Here is a 24,252-nt window from a genome sequence, read left to right as displayed (position 1 = left end):
GCGGGGAGTCGATGTTTCTAGCCTATTGGCTTCTCTGTCACAAGGTTAACAGCACCTCCACCTCCTCCATTTGTTAGAGGACTGAGGTGAGGCAGGAAAGGCAGAGTCCAGACACCGGAAGCAATCCTGAGTGACAGGGATGCTCGTCAAAGGAGCACTGTTAAGAGGTGGCTGGGCAGAACTCAACCAGGGATACCCCCACACCCAGGGATTTTCTCTCCCCTACACCTTATTAGTAATCACGTGTTAGTGCCCCCAAATAAATAAATACTGGAAAGGAGTGGAGAGCCTCTCTCACATGACACTCCGGAAGACCTGGATGGGCTTTTGGTCCGTGTCCTCCTCATGTGCACTGCATGACCCTGGCTCCTGTGAGGCTGACCTCTTGTGAGGTTGGCCTCTGTCTGTGGGTGCTAACGAAGGAAAATGCCACCTGAGAGAATGTGGCTTCCTCACGCTCCTGGCCATGGAAGCAGAGCAAGTGTACCGCGGACACAAAACTTAAGACAATCCAAAAGTCCAGACAATCCAGAAGTGCTGACTCCATCGTCCTTTTTCTCTGCTCATTCCTTTCCTCAATATGAAAGAAAGGAGCAAAAAGTGGCAAAGGCAGGCCATGCAGGGGGAGGCCACCTGCTGAGTGCCCTAAAACTCTCCGGGACCCCGGGGTAGAAGAATTTGCCTCCCGGTCTCATGGCATGGCCACAGTGACTCCATTTTAGAGGTGTTGAGAAGTTGCCAGGTACCTACGGCTGGATTGCAAGACCACAGCTTATAGGGGAGAGAGAGAGAGAGAGGGAGAGAGAGAGAGAGAGAGAGAGAGGGAGAGAGAGAGACTCTGATGTGTGCTGTAATCACGGAACACAGGCTTCTTGAAGACAGAGAGCAAGTCCATTTTTGCACATTTTATGGTTCCTGCACTTGGCCCGGACCACAGTACACTTTCAACCAACATTTCTTTTTCCTCCTTTCTACCTTTCTACCTTTCTTCGGCTACAGGGTAAAAAGGAGGTGCTGCATGATAAGGGTGGGCCCTAATCCAATGATTAGACTCTGGGCATGAATGGATTCTCCCAGAGGATTCGGTAGGCTCTGGGCAATAACATCCCTAAGCTTTCACCCTCCAGAATTTTTCCCAGAATAACTATGGGACAGGGATTCCCACCAGATCCACAACAATGACAAGTGGTTGCAGAAGCAGGCAGTGAGAGAGGGACACCACTTGAAAGGGTGTGGAACACCCCAGCTGAGTCACCCCACATCTGCCTAGAGCTGTGGCAAAAATAAGTCATCCCTGAGGTCTCTGCCAAACCCACTTTACACGGCCCCAACTGTCAGGGGTGAGCAGCGGGGCCAGCTTAGGCCTTTTCTGGTCACCGTGACCCATGACTAGGGCCCAGTAGGACGCGTCCTCCACCCACTCACAAGAGTCAGAGGGAGCCAAGGCGGTGTTCGGACTGGGCCTGCTAGAATCGGGAGAACTTTTATGCCCCGGGATCTCCCATTCTGACTATATTTTTGTTCTTCACAGGCCCATGGGCTAAGAAAACAAGAGAGAAAGAGAAGGCGTGGGTCTTGCCCTGAGGACTAAGCTCATGTGCGAGTCCTCCACTGGGAAGGAATCTCCTTGGCCAGACTGCCAAGCAACTTGGCCAGAACTGGACACTGGAATCTGCCCTGCCAGAACCTGAGTCCACCTTCAGTCTAAGCACCAGCATGCCAGCCTGGACACAGTCCTCTCATGCTCCGCGCATGTGCAAGACTACTGCGAGTGAGTGCTGTGTCCTTCCAAACGGAATGCATAAGCCCTGTCTCTCTATCTCTCTGGTCCTTCTGAATGTGACTTTCTTCGGCTACAGGGTAAAAAGGAGAGTAGAGCAGGGTGCTGCATGATAAGGGTGGGCCCTAATCCAATGAGTTGGAGTGCTTCTGAGAGGAGGAACAGAGAGACAGACGCCCAGGGGAAATGGCCACGGGCAGGGTTGGTGTGAGGTGGCTAGAAGCCAAGGAATGCATGTGCTGCCAGTCATCCTAGAAGATGGAAAGAGACATGCAGCATCTCCCAGGCCAGCTTCTCTAGGCTTTGCACCTCTGGCCTCCAGAACTGGAAGGGTGCAAGGGTCTGTCATTTATGGTGTGTTGTTCCAGCAATTCTCCCAAGTGGCTGCTCTAGGAGAGCAGCACGTGTGGAAGAGAACTTAAACGTGCTCTGGCAGTCAATACCTAGAACGGTAAGACAGCTTGAGGGGCAGAGAAGGCAAGGAGTGAGTTCTGGTCTGAGTAGAGCCTTGAAGTCAGCAGGAAAGCAGACACCAAGTTGCTGCTGGGATCAGGGAGGACCTCCGAGAGCAACATCTAGCCCGAGTCCCCAAGGAACGCTTTGTTCAGCCAGACCAAGTGCAGGCACAGAGATGCAGTGCCTCTGGGTTGCCTGTCTGTGTCACAAGTGACCACAGAAGTAATGACCTGTGAAACCAAACCTGAGCGAGCCCATCGGGCCAGAGACCAAGGGCTGAGAGGCTCCTCCTCTGGTCAGGTACCTGGAGGACAAAGCAGAGGGAATGGTCCAATCCTTTCCTATGAGTCCAGCATCAGTTCCAAGTTTATGCCCATGATGGGCAGAATTTGCTCTTTGCTGGCTGGTTCACTTTGCTCCTAGGAGCCAGCACCCCATCTCCAAACCCAGCAGCAGAGACCTTCTGAAACATCAAACCTCTCAGAGATTTGACCCCTGTCCAACCCAAGCCATATGCCCCCCTAAGCATTACCAGGTGCAGCCCTGGAGGGACCCAAGTGAGGGTCCCAAGTCACCTTCAGGACGATGCCTGAGTAGCAACACTCAGTCCTGCCACAGTTCAAACTAGAGCTGTGAAGTATATGGCATGAGAGACCCAGCCAGGGGCTCCACACAAGGGGACAGGTATCTTTGAGGCCTTGACACACATTCCAGACTTCAGTTTTCCCACCTGGTCACTGAGTTTGCCCAGGCCAGGCGCAGCCACCCGGCGGGAAACTCAGCAGCAAGCCATGAGGGCCACACCAGCCACCATCCATCTTGGAAAGGTCAGAAACTAAATTTGGAACTTGGCTTTTAGTTCTTTTACATCTCTAAGTTATCTTGAGAGGAGGCTGAGGGAAAAGGTTCACAGAGAAATATGCCATCAAAAAAAAAAAAGAAAGAGAGAAAGAAAGAAAGAAACAAGGAGTAAATATATCAGCAAAGGAATATATCTGTCTCGTTTTGCTAACAATGGTAATAATAGTCATTATGATAACCGCTACATTTACATGGCACTTTGCAGCCTTTATATCTAACCTCTCATCTAAACTCTGCTGTGACTCTGAAAGGTAGGAGTTATTATATTTATTTCACAATTCAGAAATATCCAGCCTGGGGAAGGAGACTGACAAGGCCAGGCCACTATTCAGGGGTCAAACTGGAGCTGGGACCCAGGTCTCCAATTTTCAGCTCTTCTGGGACCCATCATGCTCCATGTGGTTCTGTGATTCATCTGTCTACACCTCCATCCACCAGAGTTTGGGCATATTCTCTGCAATGGATGGCAGGAAGGGACTTTGGCCCTGACTCTCAGGTCTCATCTGGGGCTGGGTGCCAGGGAAGTCACCACAGCTGATGCTCCTGTTCCTGTCACTGACCCAGGCCCAAGAGAAGGGCCCAGTTCAAATGCAGGGCCCAAGTAGCTCCCAGAAACTGCTCCCAATGGATCAGGCCCCATGAAGTCTCTTTTGAGCTTTAAGTTTGATGCAGGAATACAGGCTGGTTCCGGGTACCCAACCCTAACCAGAAGTTCTCATCTATTTAGGGGGACCGGAGGGCCTGATTGGGTGGAGGTATTGAGCCACCATAGAATCCCTGGTCTCTCACATACAATGGTTTCAAAGAAATCTCCACCTTGGAACAGCAGAGAACAAGCCCCCTCTTCATCCTTCCATACCATCTGATAGGCCCCAAGTAGGAGCTTCAAGTTTATACCCCAAGATATTCACGAACACAATTAAGGGAATTAAGGGGCTTTGGTTCCTACCTTCAATCCTTGTTCCATTCTCAATGTCCCTGGTAAAGAGCATACATATGCTAGCTGTAGGCTAGTGGAGGCCCCAATTAAATGATTGTGATAGCACAGCAGGTAGAAAGTTTGCCTTGCACGAGGCCAACCTGGGTTCGATTCCTCCATCCCTCTCGGAGAGCCCTACAAGCTACAGAGAGTATCCCACCCGCACGGCAGAGCCTGGCAAGCTACCTGTGGCGTATTCAATATGTCAAAAACAGTAACAACAAGTCTCACAATGGAGATGTTACTGGTGCCCGCTCAAGCAAATTGATGAGCAACAGGATGACAGTGCTACGGTACATTCTTCTGTTGTGGATGTTTGGCTTTGGTTTGTTCAGGGGCTACACTGATAGTATTCAGGACTCATTCCTGATAGTGCTCAGGGAACCCACCATATGCGGTGCCAGGGATCAAACCCAGGTTGGGTTTGCCTTGCTAACTGTATTATATCTCTGGCTCCGAAAAAGTCCGATTCTAAGCAAAATCCTGGCTCTAAGACACCTTAGGGAGGTCCCTGCAGTATCAATAAAGGGCCTACACTCGTAACCAGCCCCCAGACTGGGAATCCCAGCATCTGCTACTGCATTTCTCTCGGCTTCCTTTCCTCATCTTAAAAATGGGACGATTATACTACTCACAGAGCTCTCATGGGGTCATCAAGGAACTAAAAATGGGCAAGGCCACAGGCTCAGAACAGCACCATCAAGGTAAGTCAAGGCAACATGAGTGTGGGGAGCACTCTCGTCCATATTCTTAGTTAGAAAATATTATTAATCTAAAACTTCAATCATACCGGAACCAGTAAGAACAACGGGAGTAAAGGTGGGGTAAAAGGCCTCTGAGAAGCCAAAATCAATGGTATCAAATCCATAAATTAAAGTTAATGCACTTTATTTGTAAGTGAGCCTCCTCAATCAGAATCTATTTACTCTTCCTTGGCAAATAACTATAATGGATTTGGTTATCTAGTTTCCAAGCCCAAGAGAGAGGGAGCAGCAAATTAAAAGGATTGGTACTGGAACAGGCAGACAGCCCGGAGGGGGGCGGGGGAGAAGTTGCATCCACAGGCCCTCTCAGGTCAGGGTTCTGGGGCTGTTTGGAAGTTCCTTCATGCTCCTGATGGTCCCACAGTATTGCAACAGTTCACAAATTGAAATTTTGAATTGTTTGTGAAATCTCTGTTTAAAAAAGATGAAATACATTCCGAATGTTTCTTTTAAGGATCCAGAGATTTGGACCTTATAGCCCGGGAAGACTTTCCTTAAACACACTTCCATTAACAGGAACCTGGTGCGTGAAGGAGGTTGTATTTCCTTGAGAGTAGGGATGAATCCCGTCCCCCACTCCAATGAACATGGAGGAATTAAAAGAGCATAAGAGGTGGACCCATACTCAGGTCAGGCTTCACAGCAGCGGCTCCTGCCACCCCACCCCGTCTGTCAGCAAAGGCAGAGCAGACAATGCCTTCCCCTCTGAAATATTTAGTGAGCAAACACCGAGTCCAGCAACTGCCTCGGGCACCCAAGCTTCCTGACAGTGAGACTAAGAACAGTTCCGTAGGGGGCTTGACACCCAAAACACCAGAGCCCTGAGTTGCCACTCTGGTGGTCTGCCACTCCCCTCTGCTGCCTGGCCCTGCCCCGTGCCCCCACCCCCGCACTCCCATCCCTTTCCCTAACAACACTGGTCCCGAGGCAAGTTTTCTCCCAGGCTGAAGTGTGTGGTTGAAAGGACTGCGTGTCTACAGCACAGCAAGCATGATGTGCCCATTTCCTCTGGCTATCTGTGAGAGCCTGAGTGGACCGAGTCTGTACATCCTGCCTGGCCAGGCAGCCCTGAGCACCCCTACCACCCCCCTTACACACACCCAGAGCAGCAACTGTTGGCACTAACCCAGAGCACCCCTCTGTAGAGAACTGCCCGAATCTACACCACAGTCTTGGCTTCCCAGCTCTGAGCCACAAGGCAGTTGAGTTCTCAGAGCATCAGTGTCCTCAGCCGTCTAATGGGGGCAGCAACAGTATCACCCTCACAGGACCACTGGGATGCAGGAGTGTACAGATATGCACAGGGATAACTGTGTGTCTGTGGAACAAACCCACCAGTAGCACCCACTGTTACTGTGTCAAAGTCTCCAAAGTCAAGAGTCATCGAATTTATAGTGACCTCAGCATTCACTGAATTTATTATGCAACAAAAATATATAATTTGGTGGGTTGTTGTGGTTTTTATTTAAGATTGTTAAAATAGGTGTTGGAGGAAGGGCACTTCCTTGCATGTGGTGGGTTGGGGTTCAATCCCCATCACCACCTATGGTCCCCCAAGCATCAGAGAAGTAAGGCCTGGGCACAGCCAGGTGTGATTCCCCCAAAGCTCCCCTCCCCCACAGCTAAGAGACAAAGCACTTGCCTTTGCATATGTAAGGCCCTGTGCCACCACCAGAAAAATAAGAAGGAAGGAAGAAGGGGGGGGAGGAAGGGAGGGAGGGAGGGAGAGAGGGAAGGAGGGAGGGAGGGAGGGAGGGAGGGAGGGAGGGAGGGAGGGGGGGGGGAGGGAGGGAGGGAGGGAGGGAAAAAGGGAAGGAAGGAAAGGAGGGAAGAAGAGGAAATGAAGATGACCTTCAATATCTCTGTAATTAATATGAGTGGATACTGCCAAGTGTTTCATCTTGGAGGACTTCTACTCCCTCTTCTCCAAGGCTCACAGCCCCCCTCCACCTTCCAAAGAAGAGAGCAAAGAGCCCACACAATGGTTTGATGGTGCCTGAGTTCAAATTCTGTCTCAGCCCATTTCTCTCCAAGTCATCTCATTTCCCTAAGATATTCTTTCCTCCTCAGAACAGTGGTGGCGCAACCCTGGAGGGTTCATTCAACTAGTCATACAAGTAACAAATATTTACCAGGAGCCTGGCCTGTGCTCAGACACTGCTCAGACACTGCGGGCAGGGGATCAATTCTCCACCTTCAAGGACACAAGTCTGTATAATGTCACTTCGTTATTCGACACATACGTACACTGTACACAACAGAACTTACAGGCACGGGGATTAGGAACTGTGAGCAGAGCAGTTCCACCTGGACGTGACTGCGTAGATAACTGAGGACAGAAGCTGTAAGTCCTTTGCTTTGCCAGAGGAATATCAAAGGGATGATAAGAGATACAAGTCAGGTCTCTTCCAGGTGAGCCGTGCAACCCTGACTCCAGAGGGTTGGTAAGAGATATCCAGGCCCAGGGCCCCCTCAGAGCAGTTCATCAGAAACTGGGCAGAGAGGTTCTGCCCAGAGCACTGTGTCAGCCCCTCTAGTTCTCCAGACCCGCATCCTCTCACCACACTGTGGACATCAGCGCCTAATGCTGCAACTCTGGGGCTGGTCACCTGCCACTATGTGCTAGTGTAGTTCATAGCCCTACAATCCCTGCCAAGTGTATTCTGCTGGTGCATTAGCACGACACAGGCGAGAGAGCAATAATAAATCCCGCTTTGTTATGATCACTCTGCCTGTCTTAGGCAAAGCTGAGGATGAAGGAAACCACAGCTGGTTGCAGGAAGATGAGGCCACCCCCAAACTTGCCTGTCTGCTCACTTCTTGAAGAGAAGCTTGGACGTGAATCCACATGTCCACTGAGATGGGGGTGCAGGCCTCACACTTGTCTCAGAATATGCAGTGGTCTCTAAATGATGGATCCTGTGGGGCTCTCTTCAACCCTGCGAATAAAAGAACCCCAACTCTCCAGTGCCACAAGTATACCTGACTTCTTGAGCTCTGGTTGGAGGAGATTCAGACACCAAACACCCATGGGGTGGAGGATGGTGTCCCGACAGGCCCCTTGCTGCCAGGGCTTTGGTGCTCTTCCGTGGCTCTGAATATATCCCTGCTTCCTCCAACCTACTGACCCATGGTCAGACTATGAGTGACACATACAGTGACACATGCAAATCTGGCCACGTTAGAACTGCCACCATCAAAGCTTTGTGTTCTTCTCTCCCACCTACCAGGTCACAGCTGACCCCAAATGCCTGATAATCCAGACCTAGTCCCCGGGTCCAGGTGGAGAAAGAAGTGTAGCATTCAGCTTCTGGTTCTAGGCTCTAAAGGACAAGGAGCAAATGTCTGTGGCAAGCATCATGTAACTTAACTCATTCCATCCTTCCAACCAGCCAATGAGACTGGCACCTCCTTGACCCTATTTCACAGCAACAAACAGGAAATCTAAGATCCCCCCTCCTCCCTAGCATAGCTCACAGCCCTCTGACAAGGTCACTCCTCTTGAGCTCCCTCCTCTCACCCCTTACCCCAGCCTCTCAAGAAGAAAAGGCCAACCCCAAATGATCCTCTCCTGGTCCCTTCCCTTCGTCCCTGCACCAACAAAGCCTGCCCCTTGCTCCAAAAGGCTAGAGCACTTTCTTCACAGTAGGTCAAACGGTAAATATGTTCTCTTCATATGTCAACTCATGCCAATTCTTCTTCATAGCCCTCGGGATTTGTAAAGAACTGGAGTTGCAAGAAACAGACAATGAGTTATCTGCTTTTAGGAGTTGCTCCACAAACAGAAGCCAATGGACGTACTGGGACACAGTCTTGGGAGAACAGGTTTACAGCAGCTATAATACACATGATGGACTGTGTGGTATTGCCAGTAACAAGGCTGTGAATAATAAAGCAAAAAATGTCATGTCACGGGCCAGTTCAGGTTTCATTATGCCTTACCAGCATGAGGAACAGATAACCAAGATGATGGATGTGAACACAGAAGTGTATGTTAGATGGAGCATAAAACAAACAGACCTTTATTTAAATAATGCAAGAAAGATTGAAAGAGAAATCTGTGCAGGAATACTTCTCATCTCTGAGAAAGAGAAGAAAGGAAAATGCACGAAAAACAAATGGGGGTTCCATGAAACAGGTTAGAGGCAGGGAAAGGCAGTGAGAGAACAGCTTGGAGCTGGCCAATCTGTGAGTGAGCCATGAGCTCAGGCACGGGGAGACTTTGCAAGCACGTGTGCTGAAGAGACGTGTCTGATTTGGGGGCAGTGTGAGTGGACCCTGTCACACAGATTTCTCTTGAACCTCAGGTAAGGATGAAACTGACGCCATGACAGACGGCTGAAATGAGAAAAATCAGGCAGTCCTCAGGTTCAGTTCCTGGAAGTGAAACAGTTTCAGTTTCCCAGAAATCAAACAACGGCGTCACTGGCCAATCTGACCCACCTGGAAAGTTCCTGGGCCCAGCAAGTGGGCTCAATCAATCAAAACATGCCAGAAACCATAGAGAATGTAACCATAAACTGTTACTGGAAAGTCTTTTTTAACTGTTGCCTGACCACTGTTACTATAGTGCTTGCTTCAGTTTGAAACTTTGAAATCTATATAAACCCCTTGTGATTTAGAGTCAAGGTCCTTGTCAAGACTCCACTGTGTTGGGTGAGACTTGAACCCTAGCTCGAGTAGCAATCAAGTTCCTTTGCTTTTGCATCATCTAGTGTGTGGACTTGGTCTCTTCACAACTGGGGATCTGAAATTCGGGCGCAACACCCACAGAATGGGGAACCTTCAAACAGCTGACACATCTCACTCTGTGTTTGGACCCCACCGAGGGCTTAGGGGAGACAGTGACTAGGAGAAAGTAGAAGAGGGTTCCCTCCCATGATGGGAGCTTTTGTGGTAACTGTCCTCACAGAGTGAGGTTCTTGCGACAGGTCAACGTCAGAGTTAAAAACACAGACCCTGGGTTAAAAAGCACAGTCAGTAGGGTGTTTAACTTGCACGCGACAGACCCTGGTTTGATTCCCAGCATCCCATATGGTCCCCCGAGCACAGCCAGGCGTAATTCCTGAGTGCAGAACCAGAAGTAACCCCTGTGCATCACTATGTGTGAGCCAAAAAGCAAAATAAATGAATAAATAAAAACAGACTCCAGGACCCACTGAGATGCTCTAGTCCTGTGCTAAAGGGAAGCTCAGGAACTGCCTTGCCACCAGCTCTCATAGAATGGAGACAGATTTGTATCTCACTGTGATTCAATTTTAAAAAATTGGAAAAAAATGTGGAAGGAGTTTTGTTCACCAGAGAACCCAGGAAAAAAAACAGGTGAAAGTTCCTATAAATGAGGAAAGATAAACTAGAAGCAGTGAGGATGGAAGCTTACCATTCCCCAAAGCCAAGAAGGGGGAAACGTATGTTTATTTGTTTGAAGTTATATACTGGAGAGTTACTTTTTTTCTTAAATGAATCACCTGTTTTTTTAAGTTATATACAGAACAATTTTTTTTAATTGAGTCACCATGAGATACACGGTTGCAAGGTTGTTCATGATTGGGTTTCAGTCATACAATGTTCCAATATCCATCCCTTCACCAGTGTATGGGAGGGAAGGGGGGGAAATGTTTTGAAAAGGGGTATTTGACAATGTGACATGCTCTGGAGAAAATGAAGAGGAGGTGGGCCCGGGGAGCTACTCTCAGAGTGGCCCAGGATAATGTCTTCAACTATTAGCTGATGAGAGTTTTGCCTATTTATGTTGGGGGGTTTCTAATACTTGTTGGCCACCAAGTCCCTCCCCACACTCAGTCTGTGGCTGTCACAGATCCAGAGAACGTATGATAGAGTGGAATGCATAGAAAAAGAGACCACTTCCCCGGGAAAGGGTGTAAGTCAGAGCAATGAAGACCATCTGAAAGACACAGGAAGGGTGACTATTAGGTGACCCTGTCTGAGAGTGTCCTTGAGGAGGGATCCTGAAATCTGCTCAATGTCACCATCTCCCAGCACCCAAAGTGGCAAAAGAGATCTAGCTCTGGAGAGAGACAGTGCCCTGGAAGAGTGAACGTGCTGCCAGTATAGATCAAAAACACAGATCCTTCTACAAGGACTAGGCCATTTCAAGAGAATGGGTTGGCTGGCGATACCAAGAGTAATCTGTCCCCAGGGTCCTGGAAGGCAGGAGCCCTGAGAAAAGACCTATCTCAACCCCAGAAAAGGCGCCAACAGCCCTGCATTAGCATAGATGAGGTAGCTAGCACCTGGCCAAGTGCAGTCTCCAATCCACCAGTGTGTTCAGCAAAGAAAGCAAAGAAAGGTGTGTTTCTTTCCCTCCTGAGTTTGCCAACTGAGATCCACATCTGCTACATTCCAGTGATGGGGGCGGAAACCAGAGCTGAGGGCTACAGAGATAGCAAGAGAAGCAAACATGAACCCCGCAGAGATGGCAAATGCAGAACCTTCCTCAAACAAAGACCTCAGCTCAACCATCTAATTCCAGTTACACAATAAGTGAGTCCTGGAATGGGATGTCAGCCTGACGGCTACAATTCACAATAACACTGTACTGCAGAGCTGAATGCTACTGAGAAAGCAGTGCTGGAAGGTACTCAGTCACACGGCAGTAAAAAGTAGCTACGTGCAGTGACAGATGCTAACTAGACTTATTGTGATAAGTATTTCATAATGTGTACATACATCGAATCATTGCACTACATACCTGAAACTAGCATAACGTTATATATGTCAATTACATTTCACTTAGAAATAAAATTGAAAATTATATACAATCCACCTATTTCCTTCAAAGGAAGTTCAGTAACAAAGCAAATAAGAAAGTGTGTGTGTGTTTGTGTGAGTGAGGGAGAAAAAGAGAGAGAGAGAGAGAGAGAGAGAGAGAGAGAGAGAGAGTATGTGTGTGTGTGTGTGTGTGTGTTTAGGATACGAAAACCTAAGCATACTTGCTTAATTTAGTAAGCCACTACCAATACTACTCTTGAAGGAAGCAGGAATTGCCATATTACCCCCAAGCCCCAATTTGAAAACAATTGCTCCATACTCCATACTCTGTATGTCCCATATATCTAGGGAGCCATTCCTAACCAAGCTCCCTGGTGGTCCCCTTAGCCATCACCCTCCCCTTCATGTGGAAGCGAAGTGCAACAGGCAATAGAAGCTTGGTGTGGGAGGCCTGGGCTTCTCTGTGATATGATTCTTTTTTAAAAAAACAGCTTCACTGAGGTATCATTTATATTCCAGAAAATGCACCCATTGTAAGTACAGGGCTCATCAATCTTCAGTCAAGTTAGATGTGGTGCAGCCACCACATCATCTGGTTTCTGAGAACATTCATCACTCTTCAGAGTGATTTGAAAAAAAAATACCACTGAACCTCCAGCACTCTGGGCCAGAGAGATAATCCAGTGGTTAAGGCATTTGCCTTGCACACAGTCAACGGGGGTTTAATCACCAGCACCCCATATGGTCCCTTGAGCACCGTCAGGAGTGATTCCTAAGTGCAGAGCCAGGAACAACCCCTGAGCATTTCTGAGTGTAGCCCCAAAACAAGCAAACAAAAAAGAGAGAAAGAAAGAAAGAAAGAAAGAAAGAAAGAAAGAAAGAAAGAAAGAAAGGAAGGAAGGAAGGAAGGAAGGAAGGAAGGAAGGAAGGAAGGAAGGAAGGAAGGAAGGAAGGAAGGAAGGAAGGAAGAAAGAAAGAAAGAAAGAAAGAAAGAAAGAAAGAAAGAAAGAAAGAAAGAAAGAAAAAGAAAGAAAGAGAGAGAGAAAGAAAAGAAAGAAAGAAAGAAAGAAAGAAAGAAAGAAAGAAAGAAAGAAAGAAAGAAAGAAAGAAAGAAAGAAAGAAAGAAAGAAAGAAAGAAAGAAAGAAAGACTCCAGCATTCTCTGTACCAGCATCATTTGCCAACTCAAGACTATGTTCATTATGGTTCCCCCAAAATCCCTCCACCCCCGGGACACTCAGGGTTAACAGACCTCACCAGCCCCAGGCTTCCTTCTAGTACAGCTCATCCCCCGGCTCTTGCAGAGTGAGAGGCTATAAGGCAGTCACCCCTGGGGTCTACCCAAAAGTCAATTCCTTCTCCCACTTGCAAGCTGCGTGGGGCTAGAATAAGATGTGGATTCAGAGTGAAACTGCAGCGTTTCAGGGCAGAGCCTGGTGGAGGACAGCTGAGGATACCCGGACAAGACATACAACCAATGGAGGGAGTGCTAGCTTTTCCAGAGAGACACTTGCCCATATTGCTTTTGACACAGTAAAGATTTCTTGCCTGTTAAGAGACAAGGTCATGCCTCAAAGGCCACGTGGCCGGCAGCTAGCGCTCTGCCAGCCGGCTCCAGCCGTGTCATCACTCAGCGCTCACTGCCAGCTCTGGAACCTGCCCACAGCTGAACCTTGAGGCACCGCGGCCATGATCGCCCCAAACATCTTACCCAAACGGGGCCAGGGCTGAGTGCAGAAATTTGGGGCGTTTACAAACATGCTTTGGATTTAGTTGCTAAAAGGGCCAAAGCAAATGGCAAAGGTTAAAAGGCAAAAGGACCCCACCCGAGTTACAATGGAAACAATGGAAAGAATCCTGCAATCCTTCTGCTTCTTAAAACAAAACTCCTCAGAGAGTCCACTGTCTAATTAGAGGAAGGTGCTGATGCTGAGGGGGGCTGGAGGGAGGGGGTGGAAACTGGCCTCCTGGGAATCCCATGAAAGGCAACGGGATCTTTCCAGGGGAGCAAGAGACAGGGTTTCCCTCCACCCTGTCATCGAGCCTTCCAAAGGACCCTGATTTTGCCAGCAGCATTCCAGAGCTCTTTTCCTCCCATGCCCAGACAGGGCCTTTGTCATGACTTCACCCTCCGCCAAAAGTAAACACACTCTCCACTTTTTCCATGGACGGATTCTAACCCCAAACTGCCAGCACCGGCCTCCCCACCATCCAAATGAAAACCTGCCTTTCCCAAGAAAAGAAAACCTTTTTAACTAAATCCTACCTCTTCGCCACAAGGGCCAAGTTTGCAAAAGGCTTCCTAGAAATGATTTCTCAGGCAGCGAAGTGAAGGCTCACCTGAGCAAAACCCCACGACGGAACAAAGACATTGAAGATTAAGGCAACAAATAAGCCAAGAATTTAAAATAATAATAACAATAATAATAATAATTAGAGGCTCACGCCTGCACACACTACACACAGATCTTATGCAGCATAAAGTGGCACTCACAGGATCTGGGACTCAACACACACACACACACACACACACACACACACACACCTCACTGACACTGAATTAGAATGTTCTTTCAGCAAACGTGCTCTCTAAAATGATGGGCTCTTCTGAGCAATGAGCACAGCAAGATCTGAGCTGGGCAGGGCTCTTGCACACGTCCACCAGCTCACTTGTGTCCCACGCTCCAGCTTTCATCTGTGGAACCCCGGCACAACCCTGCACAAGAAATGCAAAGACTTGGAAGGGTGCACTTACCAGGTTGGAATTGGTGGCGTTGGAGTCATCTTCTGGAAAGGGAATATAGATTGCTAAGGCCACACAATTGGCAAAAATAGTCAGTAAAATAATGATTTCAAATGGTCTGAGGAAGAGAGTTAAGGAATTGAACGCTGCTGAAAACACACATGAAACAAACAGACATATATGTACCTTTAAAATGAATGAAAGATTCATAAGAATTTTGTTTAAACAATACATTCCAAGTCCCTTGTATTCTGAAAAGAAACATATGCCTTTTTAAGTGCTTCTAGTGGTTCCCCGCCAAAATTTTTCCTAATATGTCAAAAGCAGTGGAGGCCAGTCGCGTGCCAGAGTAAACACAGATTTCTAAAAACTTTTTTCCCCTTCTTTTATTTATTTAGATTGCGTTGGACTTCATTTTCCCTCGTGTGTGCTGGGGGTTGCTTTGAAAGTGAAGGGCCTTCTCGGGGCAAGGGGCCATGCCCACCCCGCTCTTTCTTTCCTCCTGGCAGATACGCTGCCCCTAGAGGAACTCCAGGGAACTGGGAGGAGAGAGGTGAGAGCAAGCAGGAGTTAAGGCTGAATTGACTTTCAGATTTTTCAGTGACATTTGCAGATTTTATTTTTAATCTGTCATTTGAAGTTTAGAATGTCTTATTTTTCTTCTCCCTTAGTCTCTGCTTTGAAAGAAACTCACAATCAAGGACCCCCAAGAGCATGGTGGGAAGGGTTCCATTTGGGGGATTTGGGGAGGCGGGGGATTTGGGGGGAGCAGAGCCACGTTTCTTGAAAGCACAACCCTAAGTGAAAAGGCGCCACCCTTTTATTACATTGTATTAAATGGTTTTAATTTCCTTCTTTATGTTGGCTAAAATCATACAGCAATCACATATTGGCGTTCACTGATTTTCTTTAAGTTTCGTTGGAGTAAGCCAGAGGAAAGAAATGTGTTATCTGCCCAAGGGAAGTTGGGTTTGGGAGGGAAACTGGGGACACTGGTGGAGGGAAGACAGTGCTCAAGAGAACACTGGGACACTATATGCCTCAAACAACTATTATGAACAACTTTGTAAATCGTGGTGTTTTCATAAAAATAAATCGAAATTTTAAGAAGTAAGTTAACAAAAGCTCTCCCCTTTGTGGCCAGTGGCTCTGCCTTCGGCCAACAAGGCTTCCCTTCCCAGCGCCCTGGACCTTCCGGGGCCTGGCCAACCTCTAGAGCAGCTTCCCCAAAGTGGGGGATAATGTTCCCCCATGGGCTGCAAGAATGAGCCAGGGGCGGGGAGGGGCGTGTAGCAGCTTCTGGAGCAGTGGGGGCACCTTCTGGAGCAGTGGGGGCACACCTTCTGCTTGCTCACTGAAAGAAAGCAGATGTGGGGGTGGGGATGCTGAGTGGTTTTCTCTATCTAAAAAAAAAGGTGGTGAGGCAAATGAATTCAGGGACCTCTGAAGAGGGGTCTCCGGGCTCACTCACCATATCAGTGCACCCCAATAGCTCCCGCACCTGTTATCCGTCTCAAAACATCAGGGCCAAACACATTCTCAAGAGAAAAAGGAGTTCATGTGGGCATTCCTTCCCCCCTACCCCCACGACAGAGGCCGGCAAGGGGCAGCTTCCTGGCCCAGTTTAGTGCTTCCAGCCCTGTCTCTACTCACCCCCAGCCAAATTTCCAGCCTCATCCATGGAGCAGAATAAGAGGAGGAAGGGGAAGGAGCCAGCTTTATGGCCGCTGGACCCAGGAGGTTAATGAATTTTGAAGCATGAAGAGACCTGAGACGTCTCAGGGAGGCACAGGGAGCTGACCAGCGCAGGTGAGACTAGGACCCAGGCCTGTGGTCACTGAGTCCAGCGCTCCCTCCCCTGCCATGGGCATGTGACAGAAGCAGAGTTCTGAGATGGGATCTCCTCGAGTGTGTCCACGCCAGACTTCCCCGAGGAGCTCTGATCGACCTCGGTCTCCTGAGGGTCATTTCCAGCACAGGCCTTGACCTCAAGACATGGCAGGGCAGACCTGCCCCACCTCCCAACTTGACAGAGGCCCAGTCTCCCTCGCTGGCAAACAGAACAGAGCCAGGAGTGGGCATTCAAGCACCTCTTTGCCAATAGGCTGACCCTGTAGATGGCCAAACCTATGGACGTGAAGATGGTAACAGGAAGGGCAGCAGTTAACGAGTTAACGTTCACTGGGAACTTAGCTGTGCCAGGCACCTTCTTAGTCCTCTGCACAAATGCTCTAACTGGCCTGGGCAGTGCTGACCCCATTTCTAAATGGAGAGGCTGGAGCACTGTCTTGGGATCATAGAGCTGATGGGATTTACCAGAGCAAGCTTGAGTCTGTAAGAGATAATCTCTCCAAAAGTGACCCTGCCGCATTTGGGGGGCAACGGTGGGCACTCCCAGAGGTGCTGGGAGGCCACACAGGGCCGGGGATCAAATCAAGGCCTCCCACACACTAAGTGACACTCCGGCACTTTGAGCCATCTCTAGGCCAAGCCCCAAGTTCCTTGTAAGAATTCCTTCCTGAGGGGCTGGAGCAACAGCACAGCGGGGAGGGCATTTGCCTTGCACGTGGGAGACCCGGGTTCGATTCCCAGCATCCCATATGGTCCTCTGAGCACCACCAGGAGTGATTCCTGAGTGCAGAGCCAGGAGTAACCCCTGTGCATCGCCAGGTGTGACCCCCCAAACAAAAAGAATTTCTTCCTGAAGTCCCCCTCCCACAGATCTCTGCCCGCTTGGTCCTTCCCCACCTGTCTAGGAAAGCGAATCAGCCCAGAGGTCAGTGAGTCTCATTCCCATCAGTCGATTCCTTATACCCCACAGCAGGACAAGGACAGGTCAGCTCAGCTGATACAGACCTCATGCCTCCGGGTCTCGAGGAGCAATGCTCTGCTCGCCAACGTGGCTGAGGTTGGGGGTGCCCGTGCCGTCATCATGCCACCTCCTTCGGCCTACCCACTCCTCAACAGACCCTGAACAAAGTAGAGTACAAGCTACTTCTGGGGAAGAAAAGGTGTAAAGAAACCAGGCAGGGCCAGAGCCACAGTAGAGTGAGTAGGGCATTTGCCTTGCACACAGCCAACCCGGGGTCGGTCCCTGGCACCACCGCATAGGGTCCCCTGAGCCCCTCCAGGAGTACAGAGCCAAGCATAAGCCTTGAGCACAGTCAGGGGTGGCCCCAACCTTACCACCCCTCACCAAAACATAAAAGGAAAGAAAAAGAAATCAGGAAGACAAGAAAATCCATAATCCACCAAGCGGAGAGCACAGGTGAGCCCTGGAATTGGATTTTGTGACTCTAACACAAGCAGGTCATTTCACAAACCATCCCCTCAGGGACAGGGTCCGATCCCGTGCCTTCAGGAGGACAGGCTGAGCAGCGCCCTTCCCATCCCGCTGCCCTCCCAAAGCCGCTGGACAAGCCAACACATGCAGGGGCGGGTGGGCCAGTTTCCTCTCCTGCACAGAAGAGGGCCTGTGGCCCGCTTCCCTCCTGCCCCCACACGCCCATGAGGCCCCTGTTCACACGGGAATGGCTGACCTGTCAGAGGTGAGGCGCAGCCCCTGACTTTCACTGCCTGTTCTGCAAGCAGCCTGACTAATGCTCTGTCCAGAAGCTCTTCCCTGCCTGCTCTCTGCTGGGGGGGAAGGGAGGGGGGCCTTGCTCGGATCTCCTGTCTCCACCTCTGGCTTTGCCCTGCACATCGGCCTCCAGCCATGCTGGGAGGGAAAGAATACCCTCAGCCCTGGCGAGGACTCGGCGAAAACAGCTCCAAGAGTCTCCTGAAGGAGCTTTCCTGAGTCTGCTTCTGAGGCTGTGAACACTGTGGCCCTTGGGAACTTTTTAAAAAATGTATATATAATGTGTATATATATATATAATGAACTTTAAATATGTTTTCTCTCTTATTTTTTTTTTTTTTTTTTTTTTTTTTTTTTTTTTTTTTTGCTTTTTGGGTCACACCTGGCGATGCACAGGGGTTACTCCTGGCTCTGCACTCAGGAATCACCCCTGGCCATGCTCAGGGGACCATATGGGATGCTGGGATTTGAACCCGGGTCGGCCGCGTGCAAGGCAAACGCCCTACCCGCTGTGCTATCTCTCCAGCCCCTTCTCTCTTATTTTTTAAATTGAATCACTGTGAGATGCAGTTACAAAGTTGTTCATGATTGGGTTTCAGTCATACAATGTTACAACACCCATCCCTTCACTAGTGTCCCATTTTCACCATGGTCCCACATTTCCCATCACCAGTGTCCCCAGTTTCCTTCCCACCAACCACCCCCCACCCCCACTCCCCACAGCCTGCCTCTATGGCAGACACTTTTCTTCTTCTTTCTTTCTTTCTTTCTTTCTTTCTTTCTTTCTTTCTTTCTTTCTTTCTTTCTTTCTTTCTTTATTTCTTTCTTTCTTCTTTTTTAATCTTTCTTCTATCTTTCTCCTTCTCCTTCTCCTTCTCCTTCTCCTTCTTCTTCTTCTTCTTCTTCTTCCTCCTCTTCCTCCTCCTCCTCCTCCTCTTCCTCCTCCTCCTCTTCTCCCCCCCCTCCTCCTCTTCTTCCTCTTCCCTCTTTCTTCCCTTTTGGGCACTATGGCTTGCAATACAGATACTGAAAGATTATCCCCTGGAGAGGCTGACCCCTCAAAGCCCTAGTTATTGTCCAAGAAACTCACTTGCTGGTTTCTGCATGTTTAGTCAGTGTGGATCTTCGAAGAAGGTTCCAGCCTGCTCCTTCCCACTCTGGCTTCATATTAAAATGCACTAGAGAGTTTTCCAATGAATTCCAACTCAGGTGTTTCCATATAACTCCCCAACAACACTTAACATGCTCCCAAGGTTGAAAATCAAGGTTCTAGGCCTTGAACCAAGAGCTCAGGCCACTGACCACAATTCTCTTGCACCTTTACCCTTGGCAGAAGGGAAGTCATGGAACCAAACCCATCCCATGGGAAAGAGTCTTAGCATATAACCCTGGTCAACCCAGCATACCTGCGGGCCCCTGGGCAAGCTCAGGTGAGCTCTGGTAAGAGCAGCCTTCACAATCTCATGCTTGTTTTCTCAAACATTGTTTGTGACACCCAAACTAACAAATCAAGGGCTAGAGTGAGAGCGCAAAGGGCTGCATTCATGCTTTGCAGCAATGGGTATTCTGAGGTCAATCCATTTTACAACATGATTCCTCAAAATACTGCCAGATATCATTTAAAAAAAAACTTTAAAACGAAACAGAATTTCACCACCAAAACAAAGCAAGACACCTGGGAAGCCAGTACAGCGGGTTGGATGTTACCTTGCCCACGGCTGACCCAGGTTCAATCCCCCGCATCTCATCTTGTCCCCCGAGCACCACCAGGAGTAATTCCTGCACAGAGTCAGGAGTAACTGCCAAACATCGCTGAGTGTGACCCCAAAACACACAAACAAAAATCTGGGTCCTGTCCCCAGAGATTCTGATTTCTCAAATCTAGGGTCGGGCCCCCGAGCTCTGCATATTGATATATTGACATGAGACCTCCATGGTCTCAGCACAGCAGCCGGGGCTGCCCCGCGAGGACAGGCCCCATGCACCAAGGATACTTCCATTCTACAATGCTGATGCACGCCCTCCGGATGGGGTTCTTCAGCGTCAGGCAGAGCAGGGCCCGCGGCGGGCGTGTGGCGGTGGTGCTGCCCTGCTTCTTGGGTTTCCCGTACTGCTGCCGCTTGCGTTGCGTAGAGCTGACCGTAGAGATGGTGGCGTTGCCGGCGCTGCCCATCAGCTTGGCCTGCCTGGCTGCATCGATGGCTGCCTGCCAGGACAGGGCTGCCCCTGGGGTGGGGATGTGCTCAGGGGCGAGCCCCGCAGCGGCGTTGGCATTCATGTTGGCATGAGCTGGGCGCGGGCTCCCATAGTTGGAACCTGCCAGTAGAGGAGAGAACCATCAGTTCAGTCAAGAGGAAACCAAAGAACTTGTGATCCACTCGGGATCCTAGATTCCAATTTTTTTAAAAAAGAAATTTATGTAAGTAACTTATTCCAAATTATTGCAGGAGCCTGGGAAGTGGCATGTGGAAATAACAGCATATGATTCAGGGGAAAAATTAAGAAATTGGTTGTAGTTTATGTTTGGCTGTGACCCTGGATATGGCACTCACCATCTCTGGTCTCATTCCTTTACTTAAGGTGGACAAGACATGCAATGTATACAGCACAGCACACACGGGCCTCGGAAGCACCATGCCAACGGGAAAGGGAAGGCACAGTAAAAGATAAACACCCAAAGCAATGTAAGTTAAAATGCAATCTTCTAAGAGCATGTGGAGGATAGGCAAACACTAAGTAGAATGACCGCTAAATTGAATGGCTGAGGAAGATGAGCAGGGAATGAGAGTCAGCTAAGGGGATAAAGAGATGATTAATAAATGAATGAGAAAGCCATTGTACGAACGAGTGATGGCAAATAAACCCATTCACATCTCTATACTCGAGTACAGAAAAAAATGAAATAAAATGAAGTATAGTAAAGTGAGAGTGGGCCGAAGGAAGTTCAGATCAGGGAACTCAACCCCATCTGGGAGCTGAGTAGTAAGAGGACTATGAGAGCATTAAGTCATGGCCACAAATCCTGTGATTTCCCCGTACTGAGAAATGAGCTCAGCCCTCTCTGCCAGCAGTAGGACTGGCCTTTTGCAACTGTTTTGGCCAACAGAGTATAGTAGGAGTGACCGTCTGTGACTTCCAAAGCCAGATCACACAAAAGGCAACGCTGGCGCCATGATGCTCTGAGGAAAATCTGCCCCCGTGTGAGACAAGCCATGCTGTGAGGAAGCCCAGCGAGCCTACGCAAAGAGAGTCTGCAGAGGAAAGGAATCCCAACCAGCCCCAGCGCTCCTCACCCTCCAACTACAATCTCCAGACAGACCCCACCACCAGCACCACCAGCACCACCAGCACCACCTGCCAAAGCCAGAATCTCTTCCCAGTCACACCCTTGCTGCATTCCTGACCCACAAAAACTAGAAGGCAGCAGGTGTTTGCTGGGACCAGCTGCTTCACTTAGTGACTTGTTAAACTGCCTTTGATATGTGGGGGAAAGGAAGTTGTGTGTAACTGGGGTTGGCAGGCAAGGGATGGAGGGGCCCCATCAAGAAGGAAGTCCAGGAGGGAACTGGCAAACTCTGGAGTACAGACATTGATAAGCAAAGCCTTCACAATTTTCCCCGGGACACTATGTGCATTTGGTGGGCACACCTTAGGTGTGCAAGATGGGATGCCTCACCTGAGAAGCCCACTAGGTTTGCCAAGTGATGAACTCACTGTGGGTGCTGATCGGAACACTCCCTAGAGTAGAAGTATGACCTGGATAGCATCCACAGCCAGGCGCAGAGAGACGCAGAAAGGCTACAGAGAACAGGGGGAGGCTGTGGGTAGTGAACACGGGTGTCACAGCAGTCACCCAGGACACTCTGGCCAGGGCAGCCAGACTGATTAATCGTGTCATCAATTCAGAACACTCCCTCATTCAGCCCACACCTTTATTGCAAACCACAACAGCTAAATAGAGAGAACAGAAGGGAATGCCCTGCCACAGTGGCAGGGTGGGGTGGGGGAGATGGGATTGGGGAGGATGGGAGGGATGCTGGGTTTAATGGTGGTGAAGAATGGGCACTGGTGAAGGGATGGGTTCCCGAACTTTGTATGAGGGAAGCATGAGCACAAAAGCGTATAAATCTGTAACTGTACCCTCATGGTGATTCACTAATTAAAAATAAATAAATTTATTAAATAAATAAACAAACAAAAATTCAGAACACGCCCTCCCGCACACAGGCCCTCTCTTTTGATCCACATATGTAAGGCTCTTCCAGGGAGATAGCTGGGCCCAGAATGAACTACCATGTGGGAGTCCCTTTCTGGCACAACCCACAAGTACTTAGACATCCACTCAGTGCCTCTCTCAGCCACTTCTCACTCCTACCTGAGCTGATCCTTCTACATTTGACTCCCCCATAACTTTTGCTTCTGGTGTGAATGATTGTTTAGAAATGCTCATGCTACCACCGAGCCTATCTCTTTCGGGAGACCAGTTCAGAGTTACCTGGCCCAGCTTAGCCACTTTGGAACATTTCTAGCCCTGAAGACTGTCTCAAAGGCAGACAAATCTCTCTGGGCTCCTGTGTCATGCCTAACAGTAGCCCTAAGTTGAGCTTTCTGAGTCTGTGACTCGGACATGGTGGCTTACACTAACTTGAACCAGGTAGCAACGGAAAACCTTAATAAACTAAAGTCACCAGGCAAATCTGTTTGCCCAGTGCCACAAAGCTGATCTGGCTGGGTTGTCACTTCTGCTAGGCTCTGAAGGCTCTGTCCTTCCATTGCAACACCAGTGAGTCTTTATGTTGATGTCAGCTTTTGGACATCCTGTTCCATAACACAGTACCAAAGGATTCCAAGGTTTTGCTTAGTGTGGCAGGAGAGTGTCCTAGGAGAGATGGGGATGGTTCCTATGGATACACAGGGCTAGGAAGGGTATCCTAGATGCCACGGGTTCACCACTCCTGTATGACACCGAGATGAGCCCACCAGCACTTCCCAAGAGCCAGCTGGTCCCCTGCCTGCCCGTTCCCTGACAGTTGTCTCCTGCACTCAGCCATCTGGTCCCTGGTGCATTCGAGTCCCATCCCACTCCCTGGGACCTGGAACATAGCTTCCTTGCTACACTCAGTCCGCGGCGGTATTTCCAACCTAAAGCGGATTCCCTTCTCATCATCTGGGCCCTTCATCCCCACCTGCTTCCCACTGGCCCAGAGGGTCCAGGGAGCTGCCACACCCCAGGAGTTGAGTCCATTCCCCAGAATGCCAGCCTCTAGACAACCCAGCCCTGGTCCTGGGCTGGTATCTCCTGCTATCTCCTCCCCACACTCGCCCCAGGGGCCCTCAGCACGAGGTCCCCAGCCCAATCAGGCCGCCACCCTCTTTTTCTGGAGACTCCAGGAAGAGAAGACTCCAGAGGGAAAGATTAGGAGAGACTTCGGAGAAATCAAAGCACCTGAAGACCCAGAACTACTTAAAGAACCAGCCAGCCTGAGGATCTCCACTTAACACAGAACAAAACAAAGGAACGCATGACTCATGAAAGGTCACCCAGTGAGACAGTGGAAGATTTCGGCGGCGAGCAGAGCACAGGGCTGATGCTGAGACTACAGCCCGCCTCCTGCAGCCTCACGCACACACCACATGCACACGACACGTGTGTGCTCACACTCATGGCCTCGAGCCCAGCACTCTGGAGCTGGAGGTGGAAGAAGGCTGAAGGTGTATGTATGGGGGGGTGGTGCACGCTGCAGGTGAGCACCCCAAGGACACTCTTGGGTTTCAGGTGTTTTTCATAGGGCTGCATTCATGCCACAAGCACCCCCTCCCATAACGCCTGAATACCTGAATACTTCCGGATGAATGAGAGTCAGAAGTATAAACTTCTACTTACAGTATGGAGGAGTCTAAACTTATCCACTGCCAGGGGAAGAGGCTCCCAAGCAGTGCTCAGGCAGCCTGGGGCCCCTCCCAGTGCTTCTTGGCCCACCAGGCTGATCATTCATTGTTTGGGCCCTGTGCCACCGAGAGTTATCCACTCTGGAAGAGTTCAGGGGGCTCTGAGGGCTGCACTTGGTCGTACCTGGCAGCTCGTGTAATGCCAGGGATGGAACAGGAGCTGGCAGCATGTTGGGCCTGCACCCTAACCACTGCACTCTCTCTCCAGCCCCCTGAACTTAAAGCAGCCTAATCTGAGGTCAGATTGTGTTCAGAGGAGAGGGGAACTGCCCAAGCTGGACCGAAGCTCCTTTCTGGTTTTGCACTGCCAACACCTTCATAACCATTTCCCTTCAGGAACCAATGGCCCTGGCCCTTCGCACACATAGGAAGGAGCTCTGCGCCCACTGCCTCTCCAACCCCAACCTTT

The 24,252-nt window shown here is 49.6% G+C and overlaps 1 protein-coding gene across 9 annotated transcripts in view; it reads right to left on the bottom strand.

The window, feature by feature from the left end:
• CACNA1C (calcium voltage-gated channel subunit alpha1 C) overlaps positions 1–24,252 on the bottom strand; it is a 691,920-nt gene that overhangs the window by 602,224 nt on the left and 65,444 nt on the right. For all 9 annotated transcript variants that reach the window (XM_055143504.1, XM_055143509.1, XM_055143508.1 and 6 more), the window contains exons 2-3: positions 19,889–20,210; positions 14,327–14,432 (exon numbers count right to left, since the gene is read on the bottom strand). In XM_055143504.1, the coding sequence (XP_054999479.1) occupies positions 14,327–14,432; positions 19,889–20,210 (428 nt within the window). The remainder of the gene's footprint in view (positions 1–14,326; positions 14,433–19,888; positions 20,211–24,252) is intronic.

The sequence above is a fragment of the Sorex araneus genome, chromosome 6 (assembly GCF_027595985.1).
Source record: "Sorex araneus isolate mSorAra2 chromosome 6, mSorAra2.pri, whole genome shotgun sequence".
NCBI lineage: Eukaryota > Metazoa > Chordata > Mammalia > Eulipotyphla > Soricidae > Sorex > Sorex araneus.
The sequence above is the reverse complement of the archived record's forward strand: the minus strand, read 5'-3'. Positions and strand labels throughout refer to the sequence as shown.